Consider the following 17,565-nt stretch of genomic DNA (forward strand, 5'->3'; position numbering starts at 1 on the left):
ACACTCATGTCCACCCTCCCCAAAGGTTAGAATTGTCACTGCAGCATGATCATGTCACTGCAATAAAGAGTACAATAAGAAAATACAGATAATTGTCTGTAATAGAAACAGATTAATTAAGCATGTGTGGGTGCAGTTATACATCTAAAATAAGTGGAAACTTATGTATTCTAAAAGTCAGTGCAAATAAACCTTTCCTCATTATATCTGTGAAACTGCACAGCTGCACTAAAAAGGCGGCATTTTTATCAGTCAAGATGTGAGCTATATTACACCTTTACACTGTTTTGACTTATAATGTGTTTGTCTAAATAAAAAAAATGTAATGTGTTTGAGCACAATGCATTTTACACTAAAGCAATCCAATCCAATGTGAAATAATAATAATTTAAAGTTAAGTAATGAAGTTACATATGAGCACTCTTTCGGATTTCTGCTGCCAACGTGACCAGATGCTGCACTTCACAGAGTTTGTGTGAGATAGCTCAGATTTCCCAGAATAGCTCACCTGCCACAATGTACCTTCACGTTGAGGTCACGTACATGTCCGACCACACATACCACCTGGTGAACTAGTGAGTATTTTAGATGCATGAACAAATGATACATTCTGAAGTATATTCAGAATGATAATATATATATCCCCCAGGTATATTATACATCATTTCAGGTCAATACCTGCCTTCTGATTGTTAATATTAAATTACCTGTGAACAGATTCAAGAATACAAGAAAAGTGTTTCTCATAAGCCCGTGGCCAAGTGGAAAGGGAACTTGGCTTGTAACCGGAGGGTTGCCGGTTTAAATCCCCACCCAGCCAAAAAAGTGCTGGGGTACTCCTGAGCAAGGTACCCAGCCCCCAATGCTCCCTGGGCGCTACTCAGTGTGGCAGCCCACTGCTCCTAATTCTAGGATGGGTCAAATGCAGAGGGATACTTTCCCTAAGGGGATTAATAAGAAATTAATCTTTATTTTGTCAAGAGAACACAGGAATTCTTATGGATATACGACACGTGTGACCATTTCAGACAAAGACTGATTAATTTTAATTCAATAATTTGTTTAAAAAAGAAGAGGAAAAATACCACCTGTTTATTGTTTGACTTTTGCTTTGAAAAATAATGTCAGTATCATAAATGTTGAGGTCAAAATCATTAAATATGCAAACAGAATATTAACTAAAATTAGAATGTTCACCATATATCGTCATAAACGGTATGTGTTACATTTATGTTTAGTCCTCTTTGTGAACTCCTTGCTTGTCTGCACTGTGACTTTTATTGGACACACACACAAAATATTCATATCATGCAAAGATGTTCACATTGTATGTATTTTTTAGTCTAATGTTTAATTATTGTATTTTATATGTATATTTTTAAGTTTATTTTCAAGTTTATTCTTTAAATTTATATTTTATTATATTGTATTGTAATTTTCATTCCTCTGTACAGTAATTGTTTCTCTCAATTGTATCTGCTTTAATCTTTAAGAATCCAGAGCCTTTTATTATTGATTTATTTTATTATTATTATTGTTAAGCACCAAACACCGCTTTACACCGCTAAACAACGCTTTAATTCATAGCAATAAAACTGATTCCTATTAGAAATGGCCCCAGAACTGTTGTGCTCCCGTGCCGTAGAGGGCGCTGAGCAGTGATAATGACCCACCTTACTTTGACTTGTTTAGTCTACGCGGCTTCCGTACACAGCGTGGATTTCAATGACATTCTGAGCTTACATGTCTTCATGAGTTTTGCTTCTGCTTGTGTTCACAGCAATGTCGTTAACCTTTTTATTCAGAACAGTCGCTAGAGATGCTGCAAAGGTGAGCAGATTAAAACCTCTTATTTCCGTGCATTTTTAATCTAAATGTTACCTTCATTTTGAGCTGTTACGCTCTGCTTTGCTAGTTAGCATCTGTAGGAGTTACCAGCTAACTTCCATTGAGTTACCTGGCTAATCAATTCATAATCCATGTTCATAAAATCAAAAATAAATGTGGTTGCTTGTCTCTGGGTGATATTTTGCTTTAATTGTCATTTGGTGAGGAAGAGGGTTGGTACATGTTTTACAGTAGTCCTGGAGGCTGTGGCTAAAAAGGTTATCACAATAAACACTTTTCAAGTCAATCAATATCACTTATAATCACAATAAGTTGCAGATAATTAAATTATTGATTTTTGTTCCTGAGTGATAGTTAAAGAAACTAGTACTTTATGTTTTTATTGACAACATTTCAGCTAAACTCACGCAAGTCCGTCTTCACTGGACTCACGATACTCCAGATACTTAATGATCTGGATGACAGAACTGAGAACCTTCTTTTACACTTAATTGCCATTTTATTGGATACATAAGACATTTAATACAGGGACTGTATTTGCACCCAGTGTAGTCTGCTGCTGTAACCCATCTGCTTCAAGGTTCAAAGTGCTGTGTGTACAAAGAGGTCATCTTCATACCTTGGTTGTCTTTTCAAACTGGTCTCGTCATTTTCCTGTAACCTCTGGCATTGACGATGTATTTTGTACAAAGTTATGCTGCTCACAGGATATGTTCTCCCTTTTTTCTGCACTATTTTCTCTGTAAACCATAGAGACAGTTGTTTGTAAAAATCCCACTAGATCAGCAGTTTCTGAAAATAGTCAGACCAACCCGCCTGGCACCATCAAACAAAGTCACACATTCACATTCTGATGCTTAGTTTGAACTTAAGCAGGTTGTCTTGACATACATTGATTTGCTGCCACCTCTGTCTCTGGGCTTTGTTGAGTCATAATGTATATTTCACCTTGTTCCATCTGTGATCCTCAGGTCGGCCTTTCCCAGCATCTGCAGTTGTTACATAGTGGTTGTCAGCTCCGGGCAGCAGACAAAGCCCTCCTCATGAAACTGCGCAAAAGCACTGGCTACACTTTCATCAACTGCAAGAAAGCACTGGAGAAGTTTGATAATGACGTCACACAGGTAACCATCTCTCCATCTCCCCCTGCACTCATCCATCAGATGTGATATAACTTCATAGCTGTGTGTGGTGGGGATAGGAAGTGGCACCTGAAACAACAAGCTGTGTGACAGTGATATTTTAATTCTTTCAGGCAGAGAGCTGGCTGCAAGAGCAGGCCCAGAAGGAGGGCTGGAGCAAAGCACACAAACTTGAGGGCCGCAAAGCCAAAGATGGTCTCATTGGTTTGTTTGTCAGAGATCAGGCTGCAGTTATGGTGGAGGTAAGGCTAGTGTTAGCTAATACAGACATTATCATTTCTAATGATCTGCGTCAATATCTGTTGGGCTTGAAGGTAGTAACTTGTTCCTCTTTCTGTCTGGCTGATGCAGGTGAACTGTGAGACAGACTTTGTTGCCCGCAATGAGAAGTTTCAGCAGCTGGTTAAAAATGTGGCCTTTGCCACACTGGCTCACCACCTGAATAAAACCCAGAGCCAAGCCAGTTATATTAAGGTAAAGATGCAAAATTATCTTTTATTTAATGAATGTTTGTTTGTTTGTTTGTTTGTGTAAAGATAAAATTTGAACTCCAATTTATTTGGTTCAAAATAATTTTGCAGCCCTATGCTTGTATAAAAGAAAACACAATTCACACATTCACATTTTCTAATTGACATCATATATAGTATTATAATAGCGAAGAAAACCTTTCAACATAACATATTATTTGTTTTCAGAGTGTCATGCAAGGTGAAGAGTTAAACAAACTCAGTGTGGGTGAAGGATCTTCACTTGCAGACCAGGTGGCTCTTACAATAGGTAAGTAAGAATTTCTTTTTTTCTTTAATATGATGTTTCTCTTTTTTACTCTGTTGTTTTGTGTGACCCATTATGTTCCCCCTGTGCCTGGATCAGCAATTCTCTCCTATAGGGTTTATACACCGATTGTGTAATAGGAAAAAATTCAAATTAATGCTGTCCACTACCTTCATTTTTATGTATGCTCATGTTTAAAAACCAAACAAAAATTTTGAGCACATTTGGCTTCTGTTAATACAAAAACACAAGTGCAAAATGACAAGATTGTGACATATTTCTGATTGTATTAAGTTTTACAGTCTAGTTTTGGTATGTGGCTTACTTGTATATGACCTTTAGCAAAAATATATAACGTAGTTTGCTCATTATTTACTGTGTGGATTCAACATAACTCCATGCAAACTTAAGGCACCATTCATGAATAGAATGTTTCTTCCATTAATTTCTCTCAGGTCGCCTCGGTGAGAACATGTCACTGAAACGAGCAGTGACAGTCGGTGTCCCTCCCGAGTGGCAAATTGCATCTTATGTGCACGGTGACGTGAGCTGCCATAATGAAATGGCCATGGGGCGTTATGGTGCCCTGATCATTTTCCAAGGTGGAAAGGAGGAAGAACGGGAAGCTTTAGGTCGTAAGCTTGGACAGCACGTAGTGGGAGAAGCCCCCCTCTCTCTGGGCAACATGGATGACCTGCCCTGTGGTGAAAGTGAGACACGTCTGCTCTCTCAGACCTTCCTGGGAGACCCCAGCAGGACTGTTGCAGAGTTCCTCAGGGGTAAACAGGCTCGAGTGTTGGACTTTGTCCGATTTCACTGTGGAGAGGCAGCCAGTGAGAAAGCGGAATGAATGGAGAGAAACAATTTAGTTTGTTTGTTTCATCTGAAAAGAGCCAGTGTTTACTCTCTTAAATACAGACAGTCAACAAATTGTCGTCATGAATTTAAAAGCAGAATATATATATATATATATATATATATATATATATATATATATATATATATATATATATAGGCCCACAAACACTGGTGCCCGATGAAGAAATCAATAAAATGTCATTTTATCTGAAAATCAAAGTCCAAGTTATTTTTGTATGATTCATAATACTGCAAATTGCATGATTTACTCTTTTTTAAATACATTTATTTCTTCAGTTGTTATGCAGTGTGATTATTCTTAAATATTAGTCAATATTCACTTCCTCCAATTGTGTTATCTCGCTAAATATTTTTTTTCATATTTTTTATTCTCAAGCCTTTGCATAGTCATTTGAAAGAAAAAAGTCTTACTGCTGAAGTTAAAGTTGTTGATTTATTTTAGGTGCCTTGGTTGTTTTAAATTTAAAATGAAAAGATTTATTTAGATGTAAATATACTTGTTACATGAATAAATACTCGTTACATGTATATCAAATAACTAATATCGCCTGTTGTTGACTTCAGTTCTTAAATGACTATGACCTTAAGTTTCACAGCCGACAAACAACTTGACATGCTTGTTGATGACGACATCCTTTCTGGTAAGTGAACAATGTAGTTTCCTGATGCACTTGGGAAAAAGAAGAATGAGCACAGAGATGTTGAGAAATTAGGAAATGAGGAGAAATTGACCAATTGACACACCAGTGTAAAGGGTAGCAGCAATATAAAGTATAGCATATATTGAAAAGGAGAGATAAGATCAGAAACAAAATGTAGGATACATATATCAAACATGTTTGATGGCCTAAAGGAGAAACAAACTTAAAGGTCCAATGTGTAAGAATAACTGACATTTAATAGTGAAACTGCAGATTGTAACAAACAGAATATCCCTTTGTCAATAAACGATGGTGACCTTTGCATATCAGAAAAGATGTCATGCTTAATTTGCAACATAAGCTTCTGCTTAAAAATGCAAAATACTCCCTCTGCCTCCACCTGCTGTAGAAACATAGAATTCTCTGTAAAGCACGGTCCTTGCTTATAGTACATATAAAAGGCTTATTTAGAGGCTACAAAACCAACCCGTTTTTATTTTAAATAGATAATATAGATACAAACATGAGTGTTGTGTTATACACTTGACCTGTAAACGTCCATGGTTGAGCAGAGAAATCCTGTTAGCTGCATTCTGTGGTTTCATCGCTAGATGTCACTACACGCCTGTCCATTAAAACCAAGTTGAAGCTGCTTCTCTTGAAAAAGAAAAAAAAATCGCTTCGAGGCTTGTGATTGGCTGTGGTTTACGAGCTGCAGTGACGTCATCAGGGATGTGGCGGAGGAGGAAGTTACTTGAGTCAGTACCTCAGCCCAAAGCAGAGCCGCTCCTGTCCTTATTTGGTGTTTTTTAACCAGCAGCAAACATGGTAAGTGAGGACCTTGTTGTACATTCCTATGCGTAATTCATTAGTTTAAAGCGTAGAGTTTGTAGACTAAATATCCGTCGATGGTTTTATATATATATAAATATAAACAAATGTAACCCAGTTGACGTTAAGCTAGCTGCGTATGTGCTTCGGCCTTCTCTAAAACGTTAAGCGTTTAGCTACAATTCTTTAGTGCACGTTTGAGTTGATTGGAGAATTAACTTTGGTATTTGTTGATTAATGTAAAACTAATTTGTGTCTTTATTTCCGTCCCGACCGCGATCCCCTCCCCCCGTGTGTTTTTCTGCCTCAACCAGTCTGACTTCTCTGAGGACCAAATCTTCGGTGAGTTCACGACAGGTCACCACCGAAAACGGATTGTCTTATTGATACAATGCTTTTGTAATCCATTAAGTGAAGTGTAGTCATAATATATCATTGTGATTTTAAAAATGGCTCTATGACGTGTGAGCCTGGAGCTGCTGTCACTGGATTCTTGCAGGTATCATCACACGGTCTGAATGAGCTGCTTTAAACTCACACTTCTCTAACTGTGTGAGTTTCAACTGCAGTCACGCCAGCCGTGGTTCGCGAGTGCCTGGTCACATCAGCCGCACGTTGTTTTCTAGTGCGCGAATTTACAAACGTTTACGGTAATCGTAATGAAACGGCATTGAGAAGCTGGGAGGGACTGTGAGGAGTTCAAGATTCATGCTGCTGGGACTGAGTATCGTCCAGCTGCATCCCCGGAGAGCAATAACAACACTCCGGCGTTATGGAAGTTATTTATTTAGTTATTTACTTAAACTCTGTTTACACACACCGAAACAGACGATTCCGTCAGAAAACTCACAAAAAAGAAGAAGAAACGAAGTGAAAACTTGAAAGTAGTGAACTAAAAACGTCCCAGACTACCTGCAAGCGTAATATGAAGTATTTTTGGAGTAATCCTCTGTCAAAATACATAACAGAGGACATGATTAAGTCAATTTCGACCTACTTCAACATGGAATAAAAACCTTATTTTAAATAAGTAGTCCAAAACTCAAACACTACTGCACGAAGTACTTCCTAGACTACCTGTATGAATATTATGAAGTACTTTTACTGTTTACTTTTTGAGTAATACTCTGTCAAAATACCCAACAGAGGACATGATTAAGTCAATTTCGACCTACTTCAACATGGAATAAAAACCTTATTTTAAATAAGTAGTCCACAACTCATACACTACTGCACTGAGTACTTCCTAGTCTACATGTATGAATATTATGAAGTACTTTTACTGTGTACTTTTGGAGAAATCCTCTGTCAAAATACATAACAGAGGACATGATTAAGTCAATTTCGACCTACTTCAACATGGAATAAAAGCCTTATTTTAAATAAGTAGTCCACAACTCATACACTACTGCACTGAGTACTTCCTAGTCTACTTGTATGAATATTATGAAGTACTTTTACTGTGTACTTTTGGAGTAATCCTCTGTCAAAATACCTAACAGAGGACATGATTAAGTCAATTTCGACCTACTTCAACATGGAATAAAAACCTTATTTTAAATAAGTAGTCCACAACTCAGACACTACTGCACTAAGTACTTCCTAGACTACCTGTATGAATATTATGAAGTACTTTTACTGTTTACTTTTGGAGTAATACTCTGTCAAAATACCCAACAGAGGACATGATTAAGTCAATGTTGTCCTACTTTGACATGGGATAAAATGCTTATTTTGCATAAGTAGTCCAAGAGTCATACACTACTGCACTAAGTACTTCTTAGACTACCTGTATGAATATTATGAAGTACTTTTACTGTGTACTTTTGGAGTAATCCTCTGTCAAAATAGCTAACAGAGGACATGATTAAGTCAATTTCGACCTACTTCAACATGGAATAAAAGCCTTATTTTAAATAAGTAGTCCAAAACTCAGACACTACTGCACTAAGTACTTCCTAGACTACCTGTATGAATATTATGAAGTACTTTTACTGTTTACTTTTGGAGTAATACTCTGTCAAAATACCCAACAGAGGACATGATTAAGTCAATGTTGTCCTACTTTGACATGGGATAAAAGCCTTATTTTAAATAAGTAGTCCACAACTCATACACTACTGCACTGAGTACTTCCTAGTCTACATGTATGAATATTATGAAGTACTTTTACTGTGTACTTTTGGAGTAATCCTCTGTCAAAATACATAACAGAGGACATGATTAAGTCAATTTCGACCTACTTCAACATGGAATAAAAGCCTTATTTTAAATAAGTAGTCCACAACTCATACACTACTGCACTGAGTACTTCCTAGTCTACTTGTATGAATATTATGAAGTACTTTTACTGTGTACTTTTGGAGTAATCCTCTGTCAAAATACCTAACAGAGGACATGATTAAGTCAATTTCGACCTACTTCAACATGGAATAAAAACCTTATTTTAAATAAGTAGTCCAAAACTCAGACACTACTGCACTAAGTACTTCCTAGACTACCTGTATGAATATTATGAAGTACTTTTACTGTTTACTTTTGGAGTAATACTCTGTCAAAATACCCAACAGAGGACATGATTAAGTCAATGTTGTCCTACTTTGACATGGGATAAAATGCTTATTTCGCATAAGTAGTCCAAGAGTCATACACTACTGCACTAAGTACTTCTTAGACTACCTGTATGAATATTATGAAGTACTTTTACTGTGGGGGCCACACGGTGGTGTAGTGGTTAGCACTCTCGCCTTGCAGCGAGAAGACCCGGGTTCGAGCCCCGGTTGGAACAAGGGCCTTTCTGCATGGAGTTTGCATGTTCTCCCCGTGTGTGCGTGGGTTCTCTCTGGGTACTCCGGCTTCCTCCCACAGTCCAAAAACATGCAATGTGGGGATAGGTAAATTGGACACTCCAAATTGACCATAGGAGTGAGTGTGAGAGTGAATGGTTGTTTGTCTCTATCTGTGTGTGGCCCTGCGATGGACTGGCGAACTGTCCAGGGTGTACCCCGCCTATCGCCCGATGTAGCTGAGATTGGCACAGCACCCCCCGCGACCCTCTGGTTGAGGATAAAGCGGTAGATGATGACTGACTGACTGACTTTTACTGTGTACTTTTGGAGTAATCCTCTGTCAAAATAGCTAACAGAGGACATGATTAAGTCAATTTCGACCTACTTCAACATGGAAAACCTTATTTACTTATTACTCCAAAAGTACACAGTAAAAGTACTTCATAATATTCATACAGGTAGTCTAAGAAGTACTTAGTGCAGTAGTGTATGACTATTGGACTACTTATTTAAAATAAGGTTTTTATTCCATGTCAAAGTAGGTCGAAATTGACTTAATCATGTCCTCTGTTGGGTATTTTGACAGAGTATTACTCCAAAAGTAAACAGTAAAAGTACTTCATAATATTCATACAGGTAGTCTAGGAAGTACTTAGTGCAGTAGTGTCTGAGTTTTGGACTACTTATTTAAAATAAGGTTTTTATTCCATGTTGAAGTAGGTCGAAATTGACTTAATCATGTCCTCTGTTATGTATTTTGACAGAGGATTACTCCAAAAGTACACAGTAAAAGTACTTCATAATATTCATACAGGTAGACTAGGAAGTACTTAGTTCAGTAGTTTATGACTCTTGGACTACTTATTTAAAATAAGGCTTTTATTCCATGTTGAAGTAGGTCGAAATTGACTTAATCATGTCCTCTGTTATGTATTTTGACAGAGGATTACTCCAAAAGTACACAGTAAAAGTACTTCATAATATTCATACAGGTAGACTAGGAAGTACTTAGTGCAGTAGTGTCTGAGTTTTGGACTACTTATTTAAAATAAGGTTTTTATTCCATGTTGAAGTAGGTCGAAATTGACTTAATCATGTCCTCTGTTATGTATTTTGACAGAGGATTACTCCAAAAGTACACAGTAAAAGTACTTCATAATATTCATACAGGTAGACTAGGAAGTACTTAGTGCAGTAGTGTCTGAGTTTTGGACTACTTATTTAAAATAAGGTTTTTATTCCATGTTGAAGTAGGTCGAAATTGACTTAATCATGTCCTCTGTTATGTATTTTGACAGAGGATTACTCCAAAAGTACACAGTAAAAGTACTTCATAATATTCATACAGGTAGACTAGGAAGTACTTAGTGCAGTAGTTTGTGACTCTTGGACTACTTATTTAAAATAAGGCTTTTATTCCATGTTGAAGTAGGTCGAAATTGACTTAATCATGTCCTCTGTTATGTATTTTGACAGAGGATTACTCCAAAAGTACACAGTAAAAGTACTTCATAATATTCATACAGGTAGACTAGGAAGTACTTAGTTCAGTAGTGTATGACTCCTGGACTACTTATTTAAAATAAGGCTTTTATTCCATGTTGAAGTAGGTCGAAATTGACTTAATCATGTCCTCTGTTATGTATTTTGACAGAGGATTACTCCAAAAGTACACAGTAAAAGTACTTCATAATATTCATACAGGTAGACTAGGAAGTACTTAGTTCAGTAGTGTATGACTCCTGGACTACTTATTTAAAATAAGGCTTTTATTCCATGTTGAAGTAGGTCGAAATTGACTTAATCATGTCCTCTGTTATGTATTTTGACAGAGGATTACTCCAAAAGTACACAGTAAAAGTACTTCATAATATTCACACAGGTAGACTAGGAAGTACTCAGTGCAGTAGTGTATGAGTTGTGGACTACTTATTTAAAATAAGGCTTTTATTTCATGTTGAAGTAGGTCGAAATTGACTTAATCATGTCCTCTGTTATGTATTTTGACAGAGGATTACTCCAAAAGTACACAGTAAAAGTACTTCATAATATTCATACAGGTAGACTAGGAAGTACTCAGTGCAGTAGTGTCTGAGTTTTGGACTACTTATTTAAAATAAGGTTTTTATTCCATGTTGAAGTAGGTCGAAATTGACTTAATCATGTCCTCTGTTATGTATTTTGACAGAGGATTACTCCAAAAGTACACAGTAAAAGTACTTCATAATATTCACACAGGTAGACTAGGAAGTACTCAGTGCAGTAGTGTATGAGTTGTGGACTACTTATTTAAAATAAGGCTTTTATTTCATGTTGAAGTAGGTCGAAATTGACTTAATCATGTCCTCTGTTATGTATTTTGACAGAGGATTACTCCAAAAGTACACAGTAAAAGTACTTCATAATATTCATACAGGTAGACTAGGAAGTACTCAGTGCAGTAGTGTATGAGTTGTGGACTACTTATTTAAAATAAGGCTTTTATTCCATGTTGAAGTAGGTCGAAATTGACTTAATCATGTCCTCTGTTAGATATTTTGACAGGGGATTACTCCAAAAGTACACAGTAAAAGTACTTCATAATATTCATACAGGTAGACTAGGAAGTACTCAGTGCAGTAGTGTATGACTATTGGACTACTTATTTAAAATAAGGTTTTTATTCCATGTCAAAGTAGGTCGAAATTGACTTAATCATGTCCCCTGTTAGGGATTTTGACAGAGGATTACTCCAAAAATACTTCATATTACGCTTGCAGGTAGTCTGGGACGTATTTAGTTCACTACTTTCAAGTTTTCACTTCGTTTCTTCTTCTTTTTTGTGAGTTTTCTGACGGAATCGTCTGTTTCGGTGTGTGTAAACAGAGTTTAAGTAAATAACTAAATAAATAACTTCCATAACGCCGGAGTGTTGTTATTGCTCTCCGGGGATGCAGCTGGACGATACTCAGTCCCAGCAGCATGAATCTTGAACTCCTCACAGTCCCTCCCAGCTTCTCAATGCCGTTTCATTACGATTACCGTAAACGTTTGTAAATTCGCGCACTAGAAAACAACGTGCGGCTGATGTGACCAGGCACTCGCGAACCACGGCTGGCGTGACTGCAGTGAGTTTCAGGTGTGACAAACTAAAGAAAGCACTCAGAGAGCACACACTAGGGCTGCACAATTTATCAAAACTTTGACCGCCAGTGTGATATCACTATGTGCAATAAACGTGACAAAATGTGTCATAGAGACTGCATGTACTGTATTAAATATAGACGCTAACTTGCACTAGTTTTGCTTGATCAAACAGCTACCTTTTTATATGAAGGCTTAGCGCACTTTTTTTTAAATACCACCTCAGACTGCAACACCCTCATACCCACACTACTTAATAGGCAGAGTAATGAAACATTTCAACTATTGTTTTGTTTAGAGTACAAATGCGTTTAATGGGGCATTAAAATGTTTCTCTGCCTGGGTCCATATGAGCACTGATCCCTAAGCAGAAAAACAGTATCACAGTATTTTGTTTTTCACAAGTCAAATTGCAGCACTGTTTACACATATAACTTGTTTTCTCAGAATCGTGCAGCCCTAGTGCAAAACTTCCGCCATGTGTTTATCAAAAAAATAAACTAATAGTCCTGAATCCATGTCCTTGGAAAATTTTGAGCAAAATTTGCTAGTATTTTTTTGATCTATTCTGCTCACAGACAAACGAATGCCAGTAAAAACTTCCTTGGCAGAGATGAAAATATGTGAATACTTGATGAATGTTGTGAAAAATACATTTGTCAAACTTGTTTTGGTTTTGGTTGTGTTTATTGCACGCTAATGTGAGTATATACGCTTACGTGTGGCATGTCAGCATTAATGACAGACAGGGCGTGGTAAAGGAAGTTGACTATTATTTTGTGTCACTCACTAAAACATCAGCCGGCAGTGATGGTGGAAATGTAACTATTTAGTGTCATTGTTTAACACAAAAGTAGCCTAACAATAGGAAGAGTTTATTTTTGAAGATAGTGTTTGCCATAAAAGAGTAGCATGGAGTGATGATAGAGCAGATGAACAATTTTTAGACTTTATGTTTTTGTTTCCCCTGTAATGTTCATTGGGATTATGTACTGCTGGGCTGTATTTGAACTCCACCTGTCCCCCATGATAGAATTTAAGGAGGCCTTCTGCTTGTTTGACCGGACCGGTGAAGGGAAAATCAACTACAGCCAGTGTGGTGATGTAATGCGGGCCCTTGGACAGAACCCCAACAATGCTGAAGTACTCAAAGTCCTGGGAAACCCTAAATCGGAAGGTACAATGACACACTAAGAAACCAAATAATTTTAATGCCTTATTTATTCGGCTGGCTGGAGAAATGGCTCAGTTGTGAGCTTGCTGCTCATACCTGTGCCAAATAAGTCTCCTTCTGTTTTTAGTTAACTCAGAGGGGGGAGTGACATGTGGCTCTAATGTTGACCATTGTTAGTCTGTTCACAAATGCTACTTCTAACACAGTTAGTTTTAAGTAAGTGGATGTATGCACTAGATTTGCTAATTGTCTATCAAAAAGGTCTAACGCCAATGAATTCATTACATTACATTACATGTCATTTAGCAGACGCTTTTATCCAAAGCGACTTACAATGGAATTGAGTACAATCAGCCAGGGGTGGAGTCGAACTTGCGACCATGATGTCTTTCACACACAGGGTACCGTTCTTAACCACTGAGCCACTCCAGTGAAAAGAGAAGATCATGACCATGGTTGACTTATGTACACTGACACACAAAAAACACAAACCACATTGTATCATCATCTATTTGAAAATGGAATGTCTTGTTTTTCCCATTCCCTTCACCTTGTTGCCCAGAGGCAAAGATCAACAGACTGCAGTATTTTCATCTCCACCCTAAACAGTATGGACTGGTGTTTTTGTAACCCTTCACAAACTTACCCTTTATCTACTTTTTACAATGATTGATACATGTCACTGATAAGTAGGCATTCAGTCAGTGCTGATATCTGCATTTGATCTGCTATTTATTGCATATACTGGGATAGAACACAAGAAGAACTGTCAAATCCCTGTAGAAGCTTCCTGACTTCACATTCATGTTTTCTTTTGTTTTTCATTGCTCTGCAGAGATGAACTACAAAGTGCTGGATTTTGAGCAGTTCCTGCCCATGTTCCAGGCCATTGCTAAGAACAAGGACCAGGGCTCCTTTGAGGACATGGTAGAGGGCCTGCGGGTGTTTGACAAAGAGGGAAATGGTACAGTGATGGGAGCAGAGTTGCGCCATGTCCTCTGCACACTAGGTAGGACCTTAAGTATCTGTGAGACAGAGACACGGTGGTAGTCCTCATCACATAATCCAAACTAACCCGGCTCTGTTTTCTTGTCATTCTTGTTATCTTGAGTAAACTCCCCTCAGGTGCTCCTACTCAGCCAGAGAAGATGTAAACAAGCCTTTCTCTACAGCACCTTTACAAAGGTTAACAATTATTGTTTGTGTACCAGGTGAAAAAATGACAGAGGAGGAGGTGGAGACTCTTTTAGTGGGACATGAGGATACCAATGGCTGCATCAACTATGAAGGTAAAACCATAATAGTATTTACAGTACAATATGTAATATGTGCATGGAAAAATCATGACACAAAATGTAATGTACAAAGATGTGTCTTTATGTCACAAAGCAGAGGTACAGTTCAAAAGTCTCAGGACACCACCAGCTTTGTTGACTTGTCTGTCAAATTCTGTGATCGTTTATGCATTTGGATTTGAATGATGTGACTGAAAGTTTGTCTTGTCACTAAATAATTGACTTTAACCTGTAGAAGCTGTTTTTCTCCTGAAAAATGAATTTTTTAAAACTGCATACAGTTTTTCCAAGGTGGTGTATCATGATATATTTTATTCTGGTTTGTATGATAATTATAGCGTTGCTAAAACAACAAATCTAATGATGGCCTAAGACTGTTGCACAGTACTGTAGAGTCATTAGCTAGTCTGATTTAGGTGTGTGGAATTAATCATTTTCAAATCGATACCGTATTTTGAAGTCTTGCAATTAGCAAAGCTGTAATTTAGGACACATGTTATCAGGATATCTTTTAGGTTTAAGTAATGGTAATGTATATCTTTGTCATCCTTGCATTACAATAGTGGAGCACTTGTTCAATCATATTTAAAATCTATTACAAATTAATGTTGTACTGGAGCTTTACTTAAAAACATTGTAAATTATTTCAAATGATTCAGCCCGAGTCTGGATATGTATTTCAGTTATTCAGTTCTCTTTTTTTTGTCTAAATTACATATCCTCAATGTCATTCTTGCTGGAACAAATTATGTCACTTTGCTATTTTTCATTTGTGTGTATGGGGTTTATTACAGAAATCTTTAATCCAATGTTAATCTCCACATTGTCAATTGATGATATCTACAAGTATATAACATTTCAATTTGAGGCATCAACAATTTGATTGTGATTAGTCATTGAAGCTGTCTTTAACTAAATTGTAAATATTATAGATAGTTAAATTTTAGTCATAGATATCCACAATCCATACTGTGCTGAGTTAAAGATCATGTATCTATAATGACAGACATATTTGGAAAATGTGACCTCATATGTCTTGGGAAGAATGACGTTGTTATGTGCAATGACAGTTGTGGATAGAAAAATGTTTTGTCAGTATTTTAACTGTTAATGGAATGACTGATATTTTAAAGGCCTATCCAGAATAACTGTTATCAAACTCCTGAAAGTCCTCCTTAGTTTTCATCTCCAGGCTCTAGTGTAGTAACAGCTCAGAAAGTGGCCACTGCCCAGAGGCTTCACATTCTTTCAGAGAGAGCAGAGAGAGTTTGCACTTGTCTCAACATGCAGTGGTAGAGCAGTGAACAGCAGTGAAACTCCTCACATTCCCTAAACGTGTGCAGCAGAAGTTCTCCTTGTTGCAGCAGTGAGCGAGAGTCAGTGTCGTATGACCACTAGTGGGCCTAGTGATCACATGACCTCCCTGCCACACAGGTTAGCCGCCAGTGGTTATGCTAATAGGTAGAAAACAGACCGCGAGGGCCCTTCCATGTCCGCGAGTTCTACCATCAGTCCTAGTTTACCTTGTGGTTATTCTGTGAATCACGAGAATAGAATAGAACAGCAACTTAATATAAGCAATTTAATGGCAGCTCTTTGTTTCAGTAGTTTTTGTACAATATATAAGCTGAAGTTTAATTCTAATGCTGAGTTTCTCTCCTGACAGATCTCGTCCGGATGGTGATGAGTGGTTGAAGAGTTCTGAAACATACTTCCAGCTTTAATGTTACTCCTAAAAATGTTTTCCCTCCTTTTTGTCCTGTCTTGACCTCCCATCCATATCATTCCATTTCCAACAAGTGTTTTGTTTTTGAGATGTCTTTTTCTTTACTTTTTTTTTGTAAGTGCCTTTTTTAATCCAATGTGACAAGACCTCGTCTTATCTCATGTTCCAGTTTGGTCTCATCGGCAGTTACTTCCACTTGATGATTAACTCTGTCACCTTTGTCAATCGGCCACTCTCTGCCTCTTTTTTTGGGATATGAGAATGTGAAATGTAACATTCCACAGCATTGAATAAAAATTGAATTATAAAGAGACATTTCTGTCAGCCTGTCAGTCTTTGCTTCAATACTTCTTTATAGCTTATAGTTAATACACTTAATCCTTTACAAATCCAGCCCAGTCCAACTTTATTTGTAAAGCACTTTAAAACTGATTCACACAAATCTCACACAAGGCAATAAAATACTTAAAGAACAAAACATGTTTAAAAGTAAAAGTCATACAATAAAAACAACTTAAATGGTGTCAAAGGCCAATGAAAAGTGATTAAATTTAAGAATAGTTTTTGAAAACAGACAGGGAAGAGATCATTCCACAGGGACTGCAACAGTGAGTGTGCGGTCCTTACTGAGCTTGCATTTAGTTTTTGGCACACTGAGGAACAGCTGACCTGAGTGAGGGTGTAGCATCTCAGAGGTAGGGCAGGGCAAAGACATTTTAAGGGATTTAAAAATGTAATAAAATAGTTTTTAAGTGAATCTTAAAACGCATACAATATCCTGTTTCAACTACATTGGTAAAGGTCTTGAAAACTAATATTAAATATTTTCTAATCTATTACAAAACATCAGTTAATCACTGAAAAGTACTGTATGGACAAATGTATTCAGACACCTGACCATTACACCAACTGTAATGGAACTGTAATGGTGTATTTAAATACATATGCAGTAATTGCTTGGTCATTTTTCAGGAGGATAACAGAAGTTACTCATTGGAGCTTTAAGTTAAATCATTATCCACTATTAAAGTAACACGAAGTAGGATTTTAAGTGTTTCACTGATAATTTGTGTCCATTCTGTAGAGCGTATATGAGGTCAGATACTGATGTTGGACAAGAAGGTCTGGCTCACAATCTCTGTTCCAGTTCACCCCAAAAGTGCTTGATGGTGTTAAACTTGTCAAATATTTATTCTTTATAGTCATAGCATAGTATTGTCCTACATGGAACATGAATGTCTGTACTACATGTTATAATTTCACTCTAAACCACACATTTAAGAGTCAAGAGGAGATAAATTCATCCTTTATGAACAATAAAGTTAATTATCATCGATTGA

The 17,565-nt window shown here is 37.1% G+C and overlaps 2 protein-coding genes across 2 annotated transcripts; both read left to right on the plus strand.

Annotated features, from left to right (window-relative positions):
* Positions 1-1,693: 1,693 nt before the first annotated feature.
* On the plus strand, positions 1,694-4,735 carry tsfm (Ts translation elongation factor, mitochondrial). The gene is made up of 6 exons (XM_058632461.1): positions 1,694-1,830; positions 2,820-2,972; positions 3,104-3,232; positions 3,342-3,464; positions 3,689-3,770; positions 4,223-4,735. Exons 1-6 carry the CDS (start codon positions 1,783-1,785, stop codon positions 4,615-4,617), a joined length of 930 nt encoding a protein of 309 aa, XP_058488444.1. The 5' UTR covers positions 1,694-1,782; the 3' UTR covers positions 4,618-4,735.
* A 1,266-nt stretch (positions 4,736-6,001) lies between these two features.
* On the plus strand, positions 6,002-16,538 carry myl6 (myosin, light chain 6, alkali, smooth muscle and non-muscle). The gene is made up of 6 exons (XM_058632477.1): positions 6,002-6,115; positions 6,433-6,460; positions 13,064-13,207; positions 14,040-14,213; positions 14,416-14,493; positions 16,166-16,538. The coding sequence occupies exons 1-6, from the start codon at positions 6,113-6,115 to the stop codon at positions 16,192-16,194; spliced, it is 456 nt and encodes a 151-aa protein (XP_058488460.1). The 5' UTR covers positions 6,002-6,112; the 3' UTR covers positions 16,195-16,538.
* Positions 16,539-17,565: the final 1,027 nt, after the last annotated feature.

This window comes from Solea solea, chromosome 6, assembly GCF_958295425.1.
Source record: "Solea solea chromosome 6, fSolSol10.1, whole genome shotgun sequence".
Taxonomy (NCBI): domain Eukaryota; kingdom Metazoa; phylum Chordata; class Actinopteri; order Pleuronectiformes; family Soleidae; genus Solea; species Solea solea.

Bases quoted from the DNA above. Each gene is read 5' to 3' on its own strand.
- tsfm (XM_058632461.1), top strand. From the start codon at position 1,783: ATGTCGTTAACCTTTTTATTCAGAACAGTCGCTAGAGATGCTGCAAAG. The intron at 3,233-3,341 runs GTAAGGCTAGTG...TGGCTGATGCAG, and splicing joins AGGCTGCAGTTATGGTGGAG to GTGAACTGTGAGACAGACTT. The intron at 3,465-3,688 runs GTAAAGATGCAA...ATTTGTTTTCAG, and splicing joins GCCAAGCCAGTTATATTAAG to AGTGTCATGCAAGGTGAAGA.
- myl6 (XM_058632477.1), top strand. The intron at 6,461-13,063 runs GTGAGTTCACGA...CCCCCATGATAG, and splicing joins CTCTGAGGACCAAATCTTCG to AATTTAAGGAGGCCTTCTGC. The intron at 13,208-14,039 runs GTACAATGACAC...ATTGCTCTGCAG, and splicing joins GGGAAACCCTAAATCGGAAG to AGATGAACTACAAAGTGCTG.